Raw genomic sequence first — 22,156 nt, forward strand, 5'->3', positions numbered from 1 at the left:
CTAGAACAAACTTGTTGTCAGTGCTTCTTCAACTTTGCTCAAAGCTGCTGCTAGCGCTTCTGCTGCTAGAGTTTCTTCAAATTTACCTGCGCATTAAAATATTTGTTGAACTTAGTTTTATTCATTTATCAACGCATCATCAAAACAATGTCGTATTGATTTTAATTATTCTAAGCTTATTTTAATCAATTAAAGCGTTTTTCATAATTAAACTCAATTAACGATTTCTCCTTTAATCTTAATTTAAATAATTTCCCCCATTTTTCTTTCTTTAACTTAATTTAACACGCTTTGTTAAATTCGACATCCTACTTAGTTGAATCGGATTTTTCGTTTCGAATTTTTTTATTCGAATAATACTTTCAACCGTTGGCGGGTCGTTTGTTGCTCATATTATCTGATTGTGTTATTGATCATTTCTCGAGTCCGTATATACCATTCTTAATTAACAGTTAAGGAGACAAAATAATCAGATCTGAAGTTTTTTTTTTCCAATAAAGAGTTACTAAAACTAGTTTTTTATATAAATGCCCTCTTACACCTATCATCTCCTAATTTGTATGAGTTTCTCTCTATTTCGATCATATGATCCTTTATTATTTGACACGACATTTTCCGACATTGTTTACCAACCATCGAATACAAATAATTTTAAATGCTGCTTAGACTATATGGTAGATATTAGTCCGACATTATTTCATTGGTTCGTTCAACTTTTCTACTTAAACACTCATTATTTAGGAATTCAAATGAGTTCGTCTTTGTTTATTAATTTTTTTTTTATTTAAATTTTTTTTTTGTAAATTTTTCGTACAATTTGTTATCTATATCATCAATGGTTTATTTTAATTTTGTATTATTTATTAATTAATTTATATATATAACTAATATTTAAATTTACTAAGAATTCTTTTTTATAAAAAAAAACACCATTATTCTAAATAGAGTGAGTATTCAAAATGATTTATATCCGCTTTACAAATCTCATTCTCAAACCCAAAAACATTAATATATTAAAAAAAATAGAGTTTAATATCGTTATATTATTCAAATAATTGTAGAGTTGTATACTTGTGTTTACTATCTTTATATCCTTTCATGATACCATGATATTATGTTTTAATATAGTTATATTATAGTCGGATTAACTATCTTTTTAGATAATCGATCAAATATAACTCGCATTGTAATGAATATTTATTTTGTGAAGACTCCTAACTAGGGTTGACCCTGACAGCAAGCGCCCTTGGGCTAGTGCAACCCATTTAATAAAATAAAGAAGATATTTTTAAACATAAATAGATTTAGTATAGTGGTTTAAGATGAAAACAGTTCTAACCTCAATAAAACTTGTTTTATTTTTTATTTTTTTAGTTGTTAAAATTCACGTTTGTTTAGGTTGGGACAACCCAAAATTTGGGGCCGACTTTCCTCGTGTCTGTGTAGATCATAAAAATTAATGTCTTTAAGATTATATAGTCGTGTTTTCATATACTTAAACAAAACGGATGATATTTTTATAAATATAAAATAATTTAAAATATAAAATTTGTTTTGAATTGACATTGATAACATTTAAATTGTTAAATATTATTATAATTTTATTTGTTTTAAATATGAGAAGTATATAAATGAATAAAAATAGTTATCTTTTACAATTTCTTTTATTTAATAAATTAAAAACTTGTAATTTCTAGTTATTATTTATCTCTTGTCATATTTATTTACTAAAGAAAAGTATTTCAAATAATTACTATGATCAGATTGTACAATTCAACCTAACTTTTTTTTTTTTAGAGGTTGATAACTCATTTCTCTGCCTTCAACGGTTGAATCAAGATTAGGACATATCAAAATTTAATTTTATGTGTTAAAATTTTAGCATGATTTGAGTTTTATTTTATTCATTTGGGACCAAAAAGTTTATAAATTTTTAATTATTCTCTCTTAGTTCTTTTGCGTTGTTAAAGTTTGTTATAACTTGATTGTATACCTAACATCTTGTTATAGTGAAACTTATTTGAACGTAAAGTGCCGTGGTTTTACCCCTTAATTTGAGAAGGTTTCTATGTAAAATATTGTGTGTTCATTGTGTTATTTATTTCCGTCTTTATTTGCTCATAGATTTTTTAATCAAGTAAATAATCGAATATACATTTTTTCAAACAAGTGGTATTAGAGCTTAGTTAACTTTTTTGGACTTGATTGAAATATGAAGATAAACACAAGTATTATAATTTTGATGAATGGTTCAAATTATCAAATTTGAAAAGGAAAGATGAAAGAGCTTTTATTTGTTAAGCCTTTGCTCGATTTTATTGATATTGTTGTTGAGAAACCTATCCTCAAATCTGGTTGAATGGAATTTTGAGTATGAACAAGTATGTGGTTTTATTCGTTAATTTGTTAAAAGATTGTTTATAGGCATATTCAACATGAGACATGTACACAAACTTTGTGGAATACACTAAAAAATTTATATTCTTCAAAGATGATAAGTAATAAATTATTTTTGCTTCAAAAATTAATTCAGACGCTTCTACGGCTGATCACAACTATAAAAGTCATTTAAGTGATTAGTCATAAAACTTTATCTTTACACCTCAACTAATTTAATTTATGAAGAAAAATAATTTATTACTTCTAGTCTTTGAATAATATAAATTATCGAGTTTATTCCACAAAGTTCGTGCGTGTCTCATGTTAGATATGGTTATAAACATTCATTTCAACAAATTGACAAATAAAACCACATATTTGTTCATGCTCAAAATTCCATTCCTATTTAGATTTGAAGATATGTTTCTCAACAACAATATCGATGAGAGCAAAGGTTTTCATTTCCAAATTTGATAATTCGAACCATTTAACAAAATTATCTTACTTGTGTTTATCTCCGTATTTCAATCAAGTCCAAAGTAGCTAACCAAATTTTGATATCACTTGTGGAAAAAACGTATATTCGATTCCTTATGAGCAAATAAAACACAAATAAAAACGAAAGTAATAACAAATAAACACACGATATTTAGTGTGAAAAAACTTCTCAAATTAAGGAGTAAAACTACATAATTTTACGTCCAAATCAAGTTTCATTATAATCAGATAACGGGTAAACAATCAAGATAAAACAACCTTTAATAGAAAAAAAAAAAAAAAAAACTAAAAAATGACATAACCAAAAAAATACAAACTTTTTTTTTCCAAAACGAATAATTCATCATTTCAATCGGCAATCGGCAATCGGCGGACTCCATTTGAACATGTGATAGTTTAATCTAAAGAACAACTAACCAAACCTGTTATATTTTCTCTCTCTACCTCCTTTTTCTATTTTATTTGTTAGGACTACTAGAGCTACTAGAATTAAGTTTATAAGTTTATTTTTCATGGTTTGGGCCTAAACAAATAACCCAATAACTTTTAACAAGATCTTAGTATGTCATAATAAAAGCAAAATATTTAACCCTTTTTTTACCGGAGTTTATTCCTTAGAGTTAGGCATGCCAGTGGACCCGAGTCGGGTAGCAGAAAGAACCGAACCCATCAATTCAGATTTTAATTTTTAGTTCCCCGAAAAAATTCCAAAATCGAACCTAACTCGATCCAATAATATGTTTCTCTTCGGGAGCTTTTTATTAAAAAAAAATGGATTTTGCTCCTAAAAAAAGGCATACAAAGATGATTTTAAATGGTTTCTCATTTAGTTTGTTCTAAATGCTCAATAATAAAGCTAAAGCAAAGCTATATATATATATATATGCAGTTTCTAAATTCTAACATAAAAACAGTCGGTACTAATATTTGAAAATAGTTCTAATTCATACTAAAAATACTAAATTGAGGAGGAGAAGAAGAGTTTACTTGATTTACCAACATAATTCATAGACTTACCCGTATGTATCATTGGCAGCAGGTGAAAGTGAAAATAGTTCATGTATATATGTATCTATACACCAATTTGCTGCATACCGAGAAAAGTTTAGCAGAATTGAAGACTAGAAGAAATATCGGTTATTTGTTTTTTGAAAAAAATGTCTTTTTTACGGTTATAGTAATACGTAGTCAACATGTTTATTACGCATGAATAGACTTTTGAATCTCTTTAAGAACCACCCATCTGCCAATCTAGACGATCGTGAACTCTTTTGCGAATTTAATCTTTGGTATGAGAATCGTCTCCCTAGAATTTTACCAAACCTGAACATATACCGTTTCTTTGGCCGTTGCTGTTGCTGTTGCTTGTAGTCTTCTTCTTCTTCTGTTTCTTTTGTGGTTTCCTTTTCATCATCATCATAGTCACTGTCCTCGGATTTCATGTTTACAGATTTTCTGTTCGACATGCTTGAAGACCTTAAGACAACAAAAATGTCATAATTGTCAGATCAAACAAGACAACATTAATTGGAACACTATGAACAAACTATTTGGATCCTGAAATGATAATTGGTAAGATAGTAACTATCTTTGATAACCTATTTGTTGTCCAACTTTGAAGTGATAGTAATGGGCTGTTTTTGTATGCATTGCATATTAGAAAAATGTAAAGGACACATAGGTGGTGGCGGGCTTTGCCCATTAGTAGTTAGTTGGTTTATTATTATAAATAGAGGAATAGTCAGAGTTTATGAATTATGATATCAGATGCTTAAAGTTGAAAGACAAACACTGATTCTCATCTCTAGCTTAGGCTATTCAATTTTCTCATTTATATTCTTTTGTTTCTTGTTCTAATGTCTCTATAAATCCTAGATATGTTACATTGCCTATCCACCTAGGAGAGGAAGAGATTACATATTCATTGAATGTATATGAGACTACTTACATCTTTGAGTTTCTTCTTTTTAAATTGAAGGTGATTGAAATTTGCCTGGTAAAAGTGAGCTGCAATTTCATAGAAAAGAAATAGCATCAGCAAACAAGTAAAAGGAAGTTCTAATTCTATCGGATTATGAAACATCTCCATAGATTACAATAACAGACAGAAAGAATAAATTAATCTTAGGTGCTAACAGGTTTTGTAATCTAGGAGTAATCCATACTCAATCTCACAATCGTTAGTATCGGTTTTCCAAAAATTTATATGAGGCCCGAACCCAATGTTGGATATCGATGAGAGACCCTATGCAACTTTTGTTTTTTAATTCTTTCTAACACTTTTTTAAATAATGTAATGAGGTGTAATAGTGTAATGTTAAAATTAACAAAAGTAACTTAACTTAGTTAGTTATCTTTTTTTTTATATAATAAATTTAGTGACTATAGGAGTGATGGTCATATGCAAATAACGACACTGTAATATACAGTCGGTCGGTTAAACCGCCGGTTTTCTATTATTTAACCACTAACCGAACTGACCAGAATTCGGTTATGTCAGTTTATAGTAGTTTTATAGTTTTGGTTGGTTTTTAATCGGTTCTGTTGATTTGTTTTTCAGATTTTTAGGTTATACTTACACCCACACCCTAACAGTCAATAAAGTCTATTTTTCTTAATTGTCAAATAACAACTCTAATATTTTAATACAATTAATGAAGACACATTTTTTTTTCTTTTTTAATAACATCATCATTTACAAGAATCCTACATATACTAATTTAACAATAGCAAATAGTGTCAATTCGTTCAAAATCTAAAAATTAGATCATTAATAATGCACTCTCATCAAGAGCTAAATATATTATTATTTGGGCTGACCAAATATATATTTTCTTTGGGTAAATTAGATAATCATAATCCAATCTGAACAAAATTGAAATAGCTTATCCAAATTACTAATTCGGATTTAGTTCGGTTTGGATTTTGGATTATTCAGTCCTATGTAATTCCGATGGAAACCAAATATGTTTTGCTTCTCCTATACATAATCTTTCTTGTTTTCCTCAATGTCATCATTTAACACCTATTTATGTACAAATATTGACAAAATATTAGAAGAAGACGAAAATAGTATTTCAGATTGTTCAGAGAATTCAAATGGTTGCTATTACATTGCCTAAGCTCTACTTTATATAACAGATCAAAACTAAATAAGAAAACAAACATGTTGGTGTGCATAAAAGGTAATGGCTTTCATCTAGGAATTTATATAGAAGAGAAATCATTTAAAAGATAGGCCAATCCCAATTAGATTACCCTAGCTTAATCTTGTCTTTGATCCCAACTAACTACATTTCTATACCAAATGGTCCTAAATTTCTAATCTTGATTGTGTTATTAACCAGATACACTTTTATATCAAACTTTGTCTTAATCTTGATTGACTGTAATCCCAACTAGCCACACTTTTATATCAAATGTTTGTAACTTTCTTAAAATAAATTGCAGTTTATAAGTAAGACCCAACTAGCTACATTTTTATACCAAATGATCTCAAAATAATCTTGATTGAGTTCTTAACCAGCTTCACTTTTATATCAAATGGTATTTTTTTTATTAATCTCGACTCTGATCTCAACCAACCACACTTTTCAAATGGTTTGTATCTTTCTCAAACTAAGAATTTTTTTAGTAAGACCCCACCCCACATCTACAGATTATCAAAAATAATGTTTTCAAATATAAGTGGAAAGTGAGATCAAATGATCTAATGAATATAAGTTAAGAGTTTGAGCACAAGAGTATTATACTATGAATAAGAGAAGCAGACATTATTGGTTTCCATCACATGTTCAGAACTTACTAGAAGTTTCCACAACTTATGCCTAGGATGTGACCTAAGTTTATGAACATGATATACTAAATTTCAATCAACTGGTAAGACACATTAAAAGTGGATAAAATATTAAAATTAAACACATCATGAATTCAACTGTAATCATATAACTGACCTGATCTCCATCTCTGATCCCATAATTCCTTATTGGTTCACAGTCAGTTACCAGCTTCCATCCATCATATGATAGGCAAAAATGTCCCCAGACATGTGACCTTCATCAAGGAATAAGTTCAAATAAGATGTATTCCTTATGTAGACAGCTAGATATCTCACATCAGAATGATGAACTTCCTAAATTAAACGCAAATAACAGTCTATGGATATGATTTGTTGAAGATAATCACATTTCAAATGCATGCCACAGGATAAGAATCAATTTGTGTTTGACTCATTCAAGATCCATTCTAATATAATCACTAGAATTTCACATTCATATTCAAGCCTAATATTACCATGAGATTTTTCCATGTCCTTTCTTCGGCTTATCATAGAAGACAGCTTCCACCGCCTGCTTCAACTCTGCAACCGTAGCTGTCATCGCAACTTCAACCTCTAAAAGAAATAATCATTTCAGATGCATACATACTTGTTCCTGTTTAATCACACAGGAATGAAACAATATAAGTCAGAGAGATTGATTAATTACCAAAAGAGGAGCCATCCAATTTACGGATAATGAGCATGATAGGTTGCTGAGGGAGTCTTCCGTAAGAGAGATTCGTCTTGGATACGTCATTGGAGAGTGAAAATGGAATAGAAATAGGAATATTGCAACACGAAGAAGTTCGACGTCTGTTGCGATAACGGCTACGATTTTCTTCAAATGAAAACCTAGGGAGAAAATCCTCGTCGAATGAAAGGATCTGCATAGTGATAGTTTACGTGTGGTATATATCTTGAAGAGATTGACGAAATCACAACGGAATATTACTAGACTTGTACGAAATGTAGGTTATATTAAACGAGGATTCTTCAAAAGATGATCGATTCTGCTTCCTTTGGTTGAAAAGATAGGGCTACTTCCTCCATATCTTCAATTCTGAGGTTTCTACATGGCAATGGCGACTCACCGGAGAAGGGAAGAGAGAGAAAGGGAGAAGTTGGCGAATCATTCTCCCTTGTTTCTTCTTCTCCTCCGACGTCGAGAAAGGGATCCCGTCGTCGTAACTGATCATAAACCGTCTCTCACACGGTGATAATATTTCTCACGTGTGACAGGTCGATTAGTTCAGTTTGTAATTAATTAAGTTTTAATTGGATTTTTAAGTTTCTTTTATAAAAGGTTAATAATAAAATTGGTTGACATTAGGGATGTGTTTGATAACCCTGAAATTGGAATTGGAATTGGAATTGGAATTGGAATTGGAATTGGAGGGTCCAATTTCAATTATTATATTGGTTAGACAATTTAATATTAAGAATTGGAATTGGAATTGGAATTGGAATTGGAATTGGAATTGGAATTGGAATTGGAATTGGAATTGGAATTGGAATTGGAATTCCAATTGAATTAAATATAGTGTAATTTGATAGTTCTCAATTTCAATTTTTTTAGGTCGAAATTGTAATTCCAAATTAACACGTTTTTCATGTTTTTAATGTGTTTAACACGTTTTCACACATTAAACACGTTTAACATGTTTTTCACACGTTTAACATATTTTCATATTTTGACACGTTTAACACGTTTTTGACACATTTAACACGTTTTTTTACGTCATTGACACGTTTAACACGTTTAACATGATTTTCACGTTTTTAACACGTTTTTGGCACGTTAAACGCGTTTTTGACACATTTAACACGTTTTTGTCACGTTTAACACGTTTTTCACGTCCTTGACACGTTTAACATGATTTTCACATTTTAACACGATTAACACGTTTAACACATTTTTGGCACGTTTCGCGTTTTTGACACGTTTAACATGTTTTGACACATTTAACACGTTTTTCACGTCCTTGACACGTTTAACACGTTTTTGACAAATTTAACACGTTTTCACGTCCTTGACACGTTTAAAACATTTTTGACACGTTTAACATGATTTTCACATTTTTAACACATTTAACATATTTTTTGCACGTTTAACACGTTTTGACACATTTAACACGTTTTTCACGTCCTTGACATGTTTAATACGTTTTTGACACGTTTAACACGTTTGTCACGTCCTTGACACGTTTAACACATCCTTGACACGTTTAACATGATTTTCACGTTTTGACATGTTTAACACGTTTTTGACATGTTTAACACGTTTTTGGCACGTTTAACACGTTTTTGACACGTTTAACACGTTTTGACACATTTAACACGTTTTTCACGTCATTGACATGTTTAACACGTTTTTGACACATTTAACACGTTTTTCACGTCCTTGACACGTTTAACATTATTTTCACGTTTTTAACACGTTTAACATGTTTTTGACACGTTTAACACGTTTTTGGCACGTTTAACAAGTTTTTGGCATGTTTAACACGTTTTGACACATTTAACATGTTTTTCACGTCATTGACATGTTTAACACGTTTTTCACGTCATTGACATGTTTAACACGTTTTGACATGTTTAACATGATTTTCACGTTTTTAACACGTTTAACACGTTTTTGGCACGTTTAACACGTTTTTGACATGTTTAACATGGTTTTCACGTTTTTAACACGTTTAACACGTTTAACACGTTTTTGGCACGTTTAACACGTTTTTGACACGTTTAACACGTTTTGACACATTTAACACGATTTTCACGTCCTTAACACGTTTAACACGTTTTTCACGTCCTTGACACGTTTAACATGTCCTTGACACGTTTAACACGTTTTTGACACGTTTAACATGATTTTCACGTTTTTAACATGTTTAACACGCTTTTTACTTTTGGCACATTTTGCACGTTTTGGTACATTTTTGACATGTTTTCACGTTTTGATAAATATAACACGTTTTTTTACGTTTTTGACACGTTTAACACGTTTTCATGTTTTTGACACATTTATTTATGTTTTTGACACGTTTACCACATTTTTGACACGTTTAACATGTTTTTCACGTTTTGGCACGTTTAACAAGTTTTTCACATGTTTGGAACGTTTAACACGTTTTCATGTTTTTTACATTTTGGCACGTTTAACAAGTTTTTCACATTTTTTACATGTTTTTGACACGTTTATCATGTTTTCATCTTTTTGACATATTTAACATGTTTTTTTACGTTTTTGACACATTTAACACATTTGTTTACATTTTTGACACATTTGACACATTTTTTTACGATTTTGACATATTTACCTCATTTTGACACGTTTAACACATTTTCACATTTTTTTACATTTTTGACGCGTTTTCACGTTTTTGACACCTTTAACACATTTTTTTTACGTTTTTCACACGTTTTACCTCATTTTTGACATGTTTAACACATTTTGGCACGTTTAACAAGTTTTCATATGTTTGGAACGTTTAACACGTTTTCATATTTTTAAACGTTTAAAATGTTTTTAACACGTTTAAAACGTTTTTAACACATTAAACACGTTTGACATGTTTCACATGTTTTTTTTAAGTTTTTGAAACGTTTGACACATTTTTAACACATTTCACACGTTTTTCACTTATTTGGCACGTTTAACACATTTTTGATACATTTAACACGTTTTTATGTTTTTGACATGTTTAACACGTTTTAACCTATCAAAACGTGTGGAAAATATGTTAAACGTATTAAAAATGGCAAAAATGTGTTAAATGTGCCCAAAATGTGAAAACGTGAAAAATGTGTAAAAACGTGTGAAAACGTGTAAAAAACATGTGAAAACGTGTGAAAACGTGTGGAAAACGTGAAAAACATGTTAAACTTGCCAAAACGTGGAAAACATGTTAAACGTGTGAAAATATGTTAGACATGCCAAAAATGTGTTTAATGTGCCAAAAATGTGAAAAACATGTTAAACATGTGAAAAACGTGGTTAATGTAAAAAAAACGTGTGAAAATGTGTTTAACATGTTAAACGTGTGAAAAACGTGTTAAATGTGCCAAAACGTGAAAAAAAAACGTGTTGAGCGTGTTAGACATGCCAAAAACGTGTTAGATGTGTGAAAAACGTGAAAAACATGTTAAACGTGTGAAAAACATATTAAACATGTTAAAAACGTGCCAAAAACGTGAAAAACGTGTTAAACTTGTTAAAGTGTGTTAAAACGTGTGAAAATGTGTTAAACATGTTAAAACGTTTGAAAAACGTGAAAACATGTGAAAAACGTGTTAAAACGTGTGTAAAACGTGTAAAAAAACGTGTGAAAACGTGAAAATGTGTTAAAACGTGTGAAAAACGTGTGAAAACGTGAAAAACATGTTGATCGTGTGAAAAACGTGTTAAACGTGTGAAGAATGGTGTGAAAAACGTGTTAAATGTACCAAAACGTGAAAAAACGTGTTAAACATGTCAAAAATGTGTAAAACGTGTTAGATATGCCAAAAACGTGTTAAATGTGTGAAAACGTGAAAAACATGTTAAACGTGTGAAAAACGTATTAAACATGTTAAAAACGTGCCAAAACGTGAAAAACATATTAAATTTGTTAAAACGTGTGAAAAACATGTTAAATGTATTAAAAATGTCAAAAACGTGTTAAGCATACCAAAAACGTGAAAAAATGTTAAACGTGTGAAAATGTGTTTTAAGTGTGAAAATGTGTTAAACATGTCAAAAACGTGTTTGAACGTGTCAAAAACGTGTAAAAATGTGTTAAATTTGTCAAAAACGTGTTAAACATGTCAAAAACGTATTAAACGTGTCAAAAACGTGAAAACATATTTAAAAAATTAATATTTTGAACCGATATTTTATTTTACAAACATAGGAATTAGAATTGAATTACAATTCTATCATTTTCCCAAACATAGGAATTGGAATTGAATTACAATTCTATAATTTTTCCAAACATAGGAATTGAATTGTAATTCAATGTCAATTCTCATGGAATTGGAATTAGAATTCCAATGTCAATTCCAATTCCAATTCCTCCTCATCAAACACACCCTAAGAGTTTTTGGAATCATAATTTGTGGATTAGAGACTATTAATAAAAAAACCCGATTTTTGAAAATTCTATATTCAAATTTAAATATTTTTTATTTAGCTTGATTCGTTTAATTCTACTTCCACAGATATTTCATAAATGATTTGAATAACACTCGAATTGAAATGTAAATTTTAATTTTTTGTTTATGAAATTAATTACAAAGTGAATGAAAGCTTACAGTGAGTTAGAGAACACTCCTAAACTTTTACTAAAGCTTTTGGATAAATCAGAATCGAGCTTTGAAGTTCTATACAATTTTTTTTAAAAAAAAAACTTAGAAGCTTAAAAATTTTAATGGCGGGTTTTCTAAAAAGCTTGATTGTGGACTTGAGGTTGGATCTTTGTCCTTCGTCTTGGTCGGGATATCCTATTTATAGGCTATCAAGGTCGGTTGTTGATCAAGTGGATCGAGTTTGGGACAAAAGTCATTAATGGCTTTTGTCTTGCTCGACCAATTTCTATATCATTTTAGGTATATTCGAGTTAGCCTTATAGGCGAAATGATCACTCGGCTATGACAGTCGTTTGAATTTTTGTTTCAACTAATTTGGTTCAACAATGAAGAAGTTTAAATAATCAAACTTCACAAATATTCTTAGCCGATGTCACGGGGAAGAAGATGAACCAGACACAACGACGTTGTTTCGTCTTTTGGTGTGGATGCCTAGTTGTGCGGTCTGAATTCCGTCTTCGTTCCATTCGTGATGAGTAATTTGCGTGTCGGGCATTAGGCTGTCATTTGTTAATCTATTGAGTTGCAGGAGCACTTTGCTTCCATTGTAGTGGGTTACGCGGTGGGCTAGCGTCCATCGGATGAAGGTTGGATGATCATCTGAAGGTCGTCTAGCATGCTGCAATCTTTTATTTGTTGTTGATTCCGGTGCACTGGATTTTGAACCATTTTAAGCCTTTCGAATTTGTTTGAAATTGATTCTTTCTTCATTTTTTTATTTATTTTAATTTGAAAAAATAACAAAATAATAATTTAGTAGAGATAAAATTTATATTTGGTCTATTTTGTTATTTTATATTTTTATATTTTTTAGGACTTTATTTTTAATTATTTTGATATTTAAATGGTTACCATCTTTGTCCAAAATAATTATTTAATAAAATCTTAAGTTTAATTATTTTAGATTTAAATAAATACAATTATTTACTTAAAATATTTATTTAATTTGTATTTAATTATTTTAGATTTATGAATATAATCATTTATTTAAAATAATTATTTTTATTAAGGAGTCTATTAAATAAAATATTATTTAAAGACTTATAATTTATTAAATTGGATTAGTGAAATTTGAGTGTCACGAGTCCACCATTATTTGACAATAGTTTGATATCCAATTGCACAATTTTTTTGATATTAATTTTTATTGCCGTTTTATTAACCTATTTTAATATTGAAACATACGTATATTTTTTAATATATAAAGTAGGGAGTCATAAAGTGTTTTAAGTGAAAAATACCACTCTTATTAACACAAATTATGATTAATCGTCGTGATAAAATTATGTTTGAAAGAACAAATATTACGAATTTGATTCATAAGAAGAAAAAAAATACAATGATCTGAAAAGAGGTTTCTAAAATGAAGTTATACATAAATACACTCTAACTTAACATAGTTTTTTCTTATTTTAAACCGTTTTAAAAAAAAATCGTGTGAAATTATAACATTTTTGTGGGTTTACTTTATACATTTGTGTTATTTAAAATAAATTTAATATTAAAGTATTTAATTATAAATTAAAATATGATAATAAATTATAATAATTAGGAATAAGTTCAAATGTTAATTTATTTGCTTACCTATTCTTCCAATAATCAACCATCATGAGTAAATAAATAGACATAAATAAGCTCAACATGTACCAAATTAAAATGATCATCCTTCTTATTTCTATTTGGTCAAGTTGTCAAATTAGAGCCAAACTTATTGTATCATCGTTAAATCTTTATTATTAAAGTTATACAAAAATAAAGTTTTTATTTTTAATAGTTTTAAACTGTATTAATTCATTATCTAGGTATCATTTATATATAAATTAATAAATTTCACCGAAACACAATATTTTGAGTTTTTTTATTAAATGATTTTCTTATTAGTAATTAATGGTAATTTTAAATTAAAGTTAAGGTCAGAAATCTCAAATGATTTTAAGGAGCTCCACTTCAATCATTCCACCATTTTTATTGACTTTATTAAGTAAATATTGAGACTTCAACTAGTCTAATGAATTATAATAATATTTTTTATAAGTATTTTCTTGGCTTCATAAATTTTTTATTTATACAGTAATCTGAATGAATTATATTTTAATCTAGAAACTAATTTAGTTTGTGTTAACTTATATTTTCTTTTATATAGTTTTGTTTCGAAAATAAATGGGATCTTGATCTAGTCATATTAACTTTATTTAAAAACTACTCTTATTTTCATGAAATAAAAAATAATAATCAATACAACTATAAATTGGATGGATTCTGATTAAATAACTCAACTCACCTACAAATAATAAAATCTCCAATTTGAGATGTGCCGGCTAAATATAATTTTTTTTATAGAATATAATTAATTAATTTAGAAGCTGTATATATTATTAAATGTCAAACTATTATTATTTATTTATATATATATTTTAAATGGCTATGATCAAAATGAAATTTTGGATAATATTACTATTTTAAAAACATATAATATTTCAAATAATTAGTAAGAATAAAGAGAAAATTGATAAAATAAGTAGCATTATCACATTTTATATTTAGATTATTATCTTGAAAATTTTACATTTATTATATTCTGAAAATAACACTATTTTAAAAAGTTATCTGAATTATGATATAAAAGTTAAAAATTAATATATAATGAGCAGAAAAAAAACACCTTTTGAAAGTAACAAATATTTTGAGTCAACTTATTTGAAAATTAATATTTTATATAAGTTTAGAACAATTTATAACTATTAACAAATTGTTAAAATTAAAATTAGTATTATTTTATTTGATATAATATTATTTTTAATTGTGACCAAATTGTAGTGTAATAATTTTTTTATTATATTTAATATAATGTAAAAAAATATTAGTATGAATTGTTTTGTTTAGAAACATTCATGTTAAGAGTTTTATTTGAGTTTTAACAAAAAAAAAAAAATTGATAAAAAAATATTTATTTTTTTTAAAGTATTTTGTTCTGAATATTGATTTAGATAAGATAGAGTAAATTTATCAAAATCATTATGAGCTAGTTAGGATTTCGGACATAATTCTTTAAAATTCGGTATTTAAATTAATGATTTTAATCGGGAGTCAATTGACTATTCATGTGCAAATAAGATAATATTATAAATTTTTTATTTAAAAAATATAATAATTTAAATTATAATTGAAAATATAAATTTTTAAATTTTCATTTTCATTAAATACATTTGGAATAAATCTTACTAATTCAATAATATTTTATAAATATGAGATTAATAACAAGATTATAATTTATAAGGGTTTAGAGGGAAATTTGACTAAATGGTCTTAAAGATGGCCTTATTTGACTTTTTGACTAGTGCATAAAATTAAATGCGTTTGTGACACTTCTTTTTTGGACAAAAATGTACAAATTACGAGACCAACTGGATGTTGTGTGAAAAGTCCACAATCGCGAGACGCAACCGGCAATGACTAGACAAAAAAAAATTGTATCTCGCAAATGTCGGTTGCGTCTCACGATTGTGGACATCTCGCGACAGGGGCAAAATCGTCCAAAAAAAAAAGTTGTCACCAGCGCATTTAATTTTATACCCTTGTTAAAATGTCGAATAAGGTTAACTTTGAGACAATTGCGTTAAATTTACCGGTTTAGGGATGAAAAATCAATTTATAAAGTTAAAGGGACTTTTTCAATATAAGAATAAAACTAGATCTAATTTCTAATATAATCAACCCCCCACCCAAAAGATAAAAACAAAAAATCTGAATCTTCTCTCTCTTCTCGTCGCTCGATTGATAACCAACCAAGGGAGACAGATCGCAGAAGAAGGAAGAAGGAAGAAGGAAGAAGGAAGAAGGAAGAAGAAGAAACTCCGATGTTAGGTTCAAGTTCCACGATGGGAGCAGCTTCGAGTTGGTCCAGAGCAATGCTACAGATCTCTCCATACACTTTCGCCGCTCTCGGAATCGCCATCGCAATCGGCGTATCCGTTCTCGGCGCTGCCTGGTAACTACGATAATCGCCACTCATTCATGTCTATCGTGCGGATCAAGTTGTAGATCTTTTGTTTTTTGTTCGAGAGTCTTGATGTTTTGTCTGGTATGTTTATCAGGGGAATTTATATAACCGGAAGCAGTTTGATCGGCGCGGCTATTAAAGCTCCTCGAATTACCTCGAAGAATCTCATCAGGTAAATAAAAGAAGGATAAAGCCTCATGTTTGCTGGTCCTTTTCACTTTTGAGTACTTTATAGGTCTAGATTGTCTAGTTACATTGCTTGAAACTGTAGGATCTTGCTAATCCATTCGGGATGGGGGATGGAGAGGTGGTTTAATAGAATAAATTTGTGAAATTGACTTCTATTTTGTTACTTGATGCATTATATAAAGCTAGGATGTAGAAGAAATTGGAGTTGGGCTTAGATAGATGGTTGAAATACATAAGAGGACTCCTTTACAAATTTGATTGTAAACAAGGGTAAAACATCTTCTTGTAAAAAGCCCCCTTATGCAGTTTGATTGGTGTTTGTGGAAGGGATGAAGAGAACTGGTCAAAGTTAGAACATGTTTTTCTCCATCTTTGGCCTGTCACCTCAAAAGTGTTTGTTTTTAAACTGTTCAATCCCTTGTTTGGATGGAAAAAAGGTTTTGCATCATTGTGATATTTTTGCGAAAGAGAAAAGATGAAAAATGTTGAATGTTGAGAATTTGCTATTCTTTTTTGATACTTTTGGAATGGGGATCTGCTTGAAATGTAAACATTAACTCCAGTTGGAAACACTTTTTAAGTTTTCAAACTTTCTGTAAATAAAAAGTTTTTCCAACTTGGGAAAATACTTGAAATATATATTTGTTCATGATGGTGTATTGCTGTTGACTCTTGCTTGAGGTTCTTGTTTTTTTATCTGTTCTTCAGCTAGAGGATTTGATGTTAGAGCCAGATTGATGTATATCTATTTGGCATGTGTTTTTGTTCAGTCATATCCTGTTTCTATTTATATTAACTCGAAGGATGCAATCTGCGTCATTTACTTCTTAGGATGGATCTGCAGAATGACAAGACAAACAATAATTGGGTTATGTTTGGATGTCTATAATTGGAATTAGAATTAGAATTCCAAATCTATTATTATATTTGGAGGAATCATGGAATTGCTATCCCCAAGTGAAAATGATGAAACTGAAAATTGAAAAGAAACATATATTATTCATCTCCATTGGATCCAATTCCTTACTTTATGTCAACAAACATACAAAAGATTTTGAACTGGATCCCAAATCCAATTCCACCCGAACCAAACTTAGCCTTGGATTGTTCATCTTTCTAGTTATTGGAAGTTTGAGAAACCAGAAACAGAATCTCGAATGTTATCATCAATATTATGTTGCTATCATTAAAAAGCATAGATACAGCATCCTTAGAGGTAGTTAGTTATGATAACTTTTCTTTTCTGGCAGTATATCTCCAGACTATTTTTGTGTTTAATCTCGGCCTCATGAAATCGTAATCTGATCATATCACCCTTTAAATTGTACTGGCAGTGTGATCTTCTGTGAAGCTGTTGCCATATATGGTGTCATTGTGGCAATCATTCTTCAGACCAAGTTGGAAAGTGTACCTGTATCACAGATATATGCCCCGGAGTCCCTTAGAGCTGGCTATGCAATTTTCGCCTCTGGGATTATTGTTGGGTTTGCCAACCTTGTCTGCGGGTTTGTCCACTTTACATAAATTCTTAGACCTTAATACTCATCATTCCTTTTTCTTTTATTTTATTTTTTTATTAAATTTCTTTTCTCTTGAACAGGTTGTGTGTAGGGATAATCGGGAGCAGCTGTGCATTGTCTGATGCGCAGAACTCAACTCTGTTTGTGAAGATTCTGGTTATCGAAATATTCGGAAGTGCACTTGGTTTGTTCGGTGTTATTGTGGCTATTATCATGTCAGCTCAAGCTTCATGGCCTACCAAGGAGGTGTAACTTGCCAGGTTTCATTTTGGCATCACTCTGTTATATTTTTTATTTTAAGTATTGATATTTCATTTGATAATTGGTTGCACAAAATCCTAATGTGAGGAGGAGGGTATTGAAATTATCCTGTTTGTTAGCTGCTCGAGTTCTTAATGCAACTTTTGGGGGCTTTGTCACACTTCTTTTTTGTGATATATTAATAAGATATGTTTGCCTTTTGTCCTTGTACATTTCATTGAGAAGATTATATAACATGGTTTGTACTTTGTAAAATTAGATAACATAATAATTTTTGCCCACAATTGCCTTTTGCTGTTTGAAATATAAAAATGGGTCAAGTGTTGAAACACGACCCTTTAAAATCCAATTCTGTTTGGATTTGCTCAAATCGTAGTCGAGTTTGTTCTTCATTCTTTGTTTGAACATGTTCTGGTTCTTCTATCCAAGGTGGTAAGTCACTCAGTAATTACTTTTGGTCTTGCTTCTTGGTGTATTGCTGAAGAAAGTTATGACTTTTCTCATGATTTGGTATGTAGCTCCTTGTCCTATTTGGCTTGGGTAAATTAGAGACCCCAGTGGTTTCGGGTCAAAGACTAGGGATGGCAACGGGTACCCATCGGGTCGGATAAATCAACGGGCCTAAGTTCGATAACCTGTATTTTTTAGATGGACTAAGGGCATTTTTTAAACTGTTTTTATTATGGAGGATGATGTCTTTTTCAACACTATTTTAAAGATTTTAAAGAATGATACAATGATCCTCTATTCTAAAGATTACAAGTATTGATATGAATGGTTGAAATAAAGTATACAATTGTTACAAAATTTTGATCTTTTAATACATTTTATTATTATTTTTATACTTTCTTAAAGAAATATTCAGTTAAATTTGGTGTTAATTTGATTTATTTTAAATTAATTTTGTGTTTTTGTTATAATTATATTTAATTGTTATATTCTGTTTTCCTATTTAGAACAATCACAAATACATTTCTAGTTGCGAAAGCATTAATTCAAATATTTTATAAATATTGTTAAGACACTTACTACAAAATTATATTATATAATATGTTACAAACATTTATTCAATTTAAACATAAAAAATTATTTTATAAATATTGTTAAGACAATTATTTCAAAATTATATTATTTAATATGTTACAAACATTTATTCAACTTAACATTAAAAATACTTTAATTTTTTTTATATATAATTAACAAAAACTAAAAAAAGTGTATAAAATTAAGTAAAAAACACAATAATTTAAACAATGATGACAATATGGAAAGATTATTTAGAAGGTTTTTCCCACCCCTCACATATTCCCGCCCTCCATTCCACTCCTTAATTAACTCAAAAATTATTTATTTATCCATATTAATTTTATATATTTACCTTTCATCTTATTTATTTTACTTATTTTATTTTATTTAATTATTAAATTTTTTTATCATGAAATATAATTAATTAATTAATTTTTAATATTTATTTCTATTTAAAAGATAAAAAATCTAAAAGATATATAATTAATTTTAAATATTATATATTAATAATAAAATTATAATAAATTAATTAAAATAAAATAATAATTTTATATAAAATAAATATTTTTAAAAATTAAATATAAAATATTTTAATAAAAAATATTATTAAAAATATGATGCATCGTTTATATTATTAAGTAAAACAATATATTTAATTTGACTTTATCTTATTTTGTTTGTTAAATAATTTTATTTATAAAAAAATTAATTTTTATAAGTATTTTAAAATATATATATATAATTAATATAATAAAATATTAAATATTTATATTTTATTAAATTAGTACCCATTTCAATATTTAATATATTTTAAATAATTATAATATAAAAAAATAATATTTATTATTTTTAATTAAATAAATAAAGTTAAAAATAACATATTAAAAATTAATTAATTAATTATATTTAATAAAAAAAACTTAATAATTAAATAAAATAAAATAAGTAAATTAAATAAAATAAGAAAGGTAATATATAAAAATGATAGGAATAAATAATTAATTTGGGAGTTAATTGAGGAGTGAAGAAGGAGGTGGGAATATGAGAAAGGGTGGGAAAAGCACCTCCCATTTAGAAATAGCATTTTGTTAAGTCATCATAATTATTTTTAAAAATTATCAAATTAAAAGGTGAGAGTTATTTTGTTTTTATTTGATAAAAAATATATGATTGAATTATATTAAATAAAAAAAAAGTAACAAATGAATAAAAAAAATAAAATTTTATATCAATTTAAAGAATCTTTTAAACTTTTTTAACACACTTGATTTGTTTATATTTTGATAAAAAAAAATGATTACTCAATATCCACTTAATAGTCTAGCCACACCAAACAAACTAGGTCCATTTAAATAATTATATATAAAAATAATAATTTTTAAAACATATTTTTTTAATTTTAAACATAATTAAAAATAAAATAGGATCATTTTAATGCTATGATTCCATTTGTGAACATCTATTTAGGAAGTTTCAAGAGTTTGGTTTGACTTTTTTTATATTCAATATATTTTATTAATCTATTTAATAGTGGTTTGATTTAATTTTTAAATTAAAAATATATAAATTTAATGAAATTCTACTATTTGTAACTTTAAACCCGTGAACCTGCTGTATGACCTGTATCAAACATAAAGAATCTGTCACATGGCACATGTGGTCTTTAGGCCTTGTTTGGAATCTTTTTGGATTTTGACTTAATATTTTATTCATTATATAAACTTATAGTTTTTATGGATAAATAAATTAATGATTATCTAATATTTGTTCTTAGACACGTAGGAGTGTAAAAGATATTTAAATAAATTTCATTGTAATTAGATCATATTCTTCAATCACAAACAGTTTATTAGAACAACACTAAAAGCAATTATTATAAAACGATGATAAAATTCTTACATTTAACAAGTTTCAAATAATACTTGGTTTCATAAAATATTAAAATTGAAAGTCATCATAAAGAAATGTCTAGTTCATTTGGGTTTGAATTATATTACAAGGTTCACCTATTTTTTTTTTTTAAAGTACACACAATTATGATTATAATTCACTATACGTGAATATCATTAGTTTTTCTGAAATCCCAAATTTGAGTTCGGTAGACGACAAGTTCTGCGTCTGATTAAGTTGTTAAGTGTGTTTGAAGACTGTATGTTTAACCCGCAGAGATTAATCGTACTTCAAAAATTAAACGGAACTCACATTTAAAAAAAAAAAAAAAGTCATGTGTCAAACCAAACAAGCCCAAGTAAATAGTCAAAATGAAAGAAAAAATAAAGAAGTCATTTGTTTTAGAGGCACAGATAGATATATTATATTATTGTAAAAAATTAAATATATATAAAAAAATAAATATTTTTGTTGTAAAAAATGGTGAACCATTTGTTAATTTAAAAAAAATATATATAATTTGAACTTAAACCAAAAACACTTCTTAACAGAGCAAAAAACTATATATAAAAAAATTAAGTATAATTCAAATACAATTTTAAAATAAATACTAACCAATAAACATTAAAAATTGAACAATTACCACACAAAAAAAAATATAAACAGCCTTAACAATTAATTTTGCTTTTAAAAATAAATATAAAAAAGTCAAACTCATTCCCATTATATTTAATTATTTATTATATTCAAGGATTTATTGATTAGGCATCTTCACACATAATAAGACTCTTTAATATTAAATTTGTTTATCAAAAACTCATATATTACATTTTATTTATTTAATTTATCAATTAAAATAATTTTATTTTATTTTTATAAAATTTAAATTTAAAATATTATAATAATTCAACTGATTAAATAATTTACTTTTTTTTTACCTAATAATATATTAAGAAAAACACTATAAAAATCTTAAATAATCAAATATCAAACAAGCTCCACTACTTGTATACAACTATAACTAAATCAAACTATTAAAAATAATAAATAATAAGCATCACTCATCAATAACTACACATTTTAAAAATATTTGACTGATTTGATGTATCTTCCCAATTTGAATGCTAATATTTTATTTAAGAAGGTGATAATTTATTATAATTTTAATTAAATAGTATTTTTTTTTAAAAATCCATTTATATTAAAAATGTAAAAAAAATAGCTTAAACA

The 22,156-nt window shown here is 27.7% G+C and overlaps 2 protein-coding genes across 2 annotated transcripts; one reads left to right on the forward strand and one right to left on the reverse strand.

The window, feature by feature from the left end:
- LOC124930555 lies at positions 1-7,852 on the reverse strand. The gene is made up of 6 exons (XM_047470889.1): positions 7,365-7,852; positions 7,171-7,270; positions 6,831-6,930; positions 4,826-4,884; positions 4,196-4,353; positions 1-86 (listed from the first exon to the last, which is right to left on the reverse strand). Exons 1-6 carry the CDS (start codon positions 7,585-7,587, stop codon positions 1-3), a joined length of 726 nt encoding a protein of 241 aa, XP_047326845.1. The 5' UTR covers positions 7,588-7,852.
- Positions 7,853-15,792: 7,940 nt separating this feature from the next.
- Positions 15,793-18,220, forward strand: LOC124932825 (V-type proton ATPase subunit c''2). Its single transcript, XM_047473503.1, has 4 exons — positions 15,793-16,028; positions 16,135-16,212; positions 17,564-17,734; positions 17,830-18,220. The coding sequence occupies exons 1-4, from the start codon at positions 15,898-15,900 to the stop codon at positions 17,999-18,001; spliced, it is 552 nt and encodes a 183-aa protein (XP_047329459.1). The 5' UTR covers positions 15,793-15,897; the 3' UTR covers positions 18,002-18,220.
- The last annotated feature ends 3,936 nt before the right edge of the window (positions 18,221-22,156 follow it).

This window comes from Impatiens glandulifera, chromosome 3 (assembly GCF_907164915.1).
Source record: "Impatiens glandulifera chromosome 3, dImpGla2.1, whole genome shotgun sequence".
NCBI classification, from domain to species: Eukaryota; Viridiplantae; Streptophyta; class Magnoliopsida; order Ericales; family Balsaminaceae; genus Impatiens; species Impatiens glandulifera.

What these genes read in the sequence shown, in the direction of transcription:
- LOC124932825 (XM_047473503.1), top strand. Translation starts at nt 15,898, where the DNA reads ATGTTAGGTTCAAGTTCCACGATGGGAGCAGCTTCGAGTTGGTCCAGA. An exon ending in TCCGTTCTCGGCGCTGCCTG is followed by an intron (nt 16,029 to 16,134) that starts GTAACTACGATA and finishes TATGTTTATCAG; the next exon opens with GGGAATTTATATAACCGGAA. An exon ending in TTTGCCAACCTTGTCTGCGG is followed by an intron (nt 17,735 to 17,829) that starts GTTTGTCCACTT and finishes TCTCTTGAACAG; the next exon opens with GTTGTGTGTAGGGATAATCG.
- LOC124930555 (XM_047470889.1), bottom strand. Translation starts at nt 7,587, where the DNA reads ATGCAGATCCTTTCATTCGACGAGGATTTTCTCCCTAGGTTTTCATTT. An exon ending in GGACATGGAAAAATCTCATG is followed by an intron (nt 6,931 to 7,170) that starts GTAATATTAGGC and finishes TCCTTGATGAAG; the next exon opens with GTCACATGTCTGGGGACATT. An exon ending in AAAAGAAGAAACTCAAAGAT is followed by an intron (nt 4,354 to 4,825) that starts GTAAGTAGTCTC and finishes TGTTGTCTTAAG; the next exon opens with GTCTTCAAGCATGTCGAACA.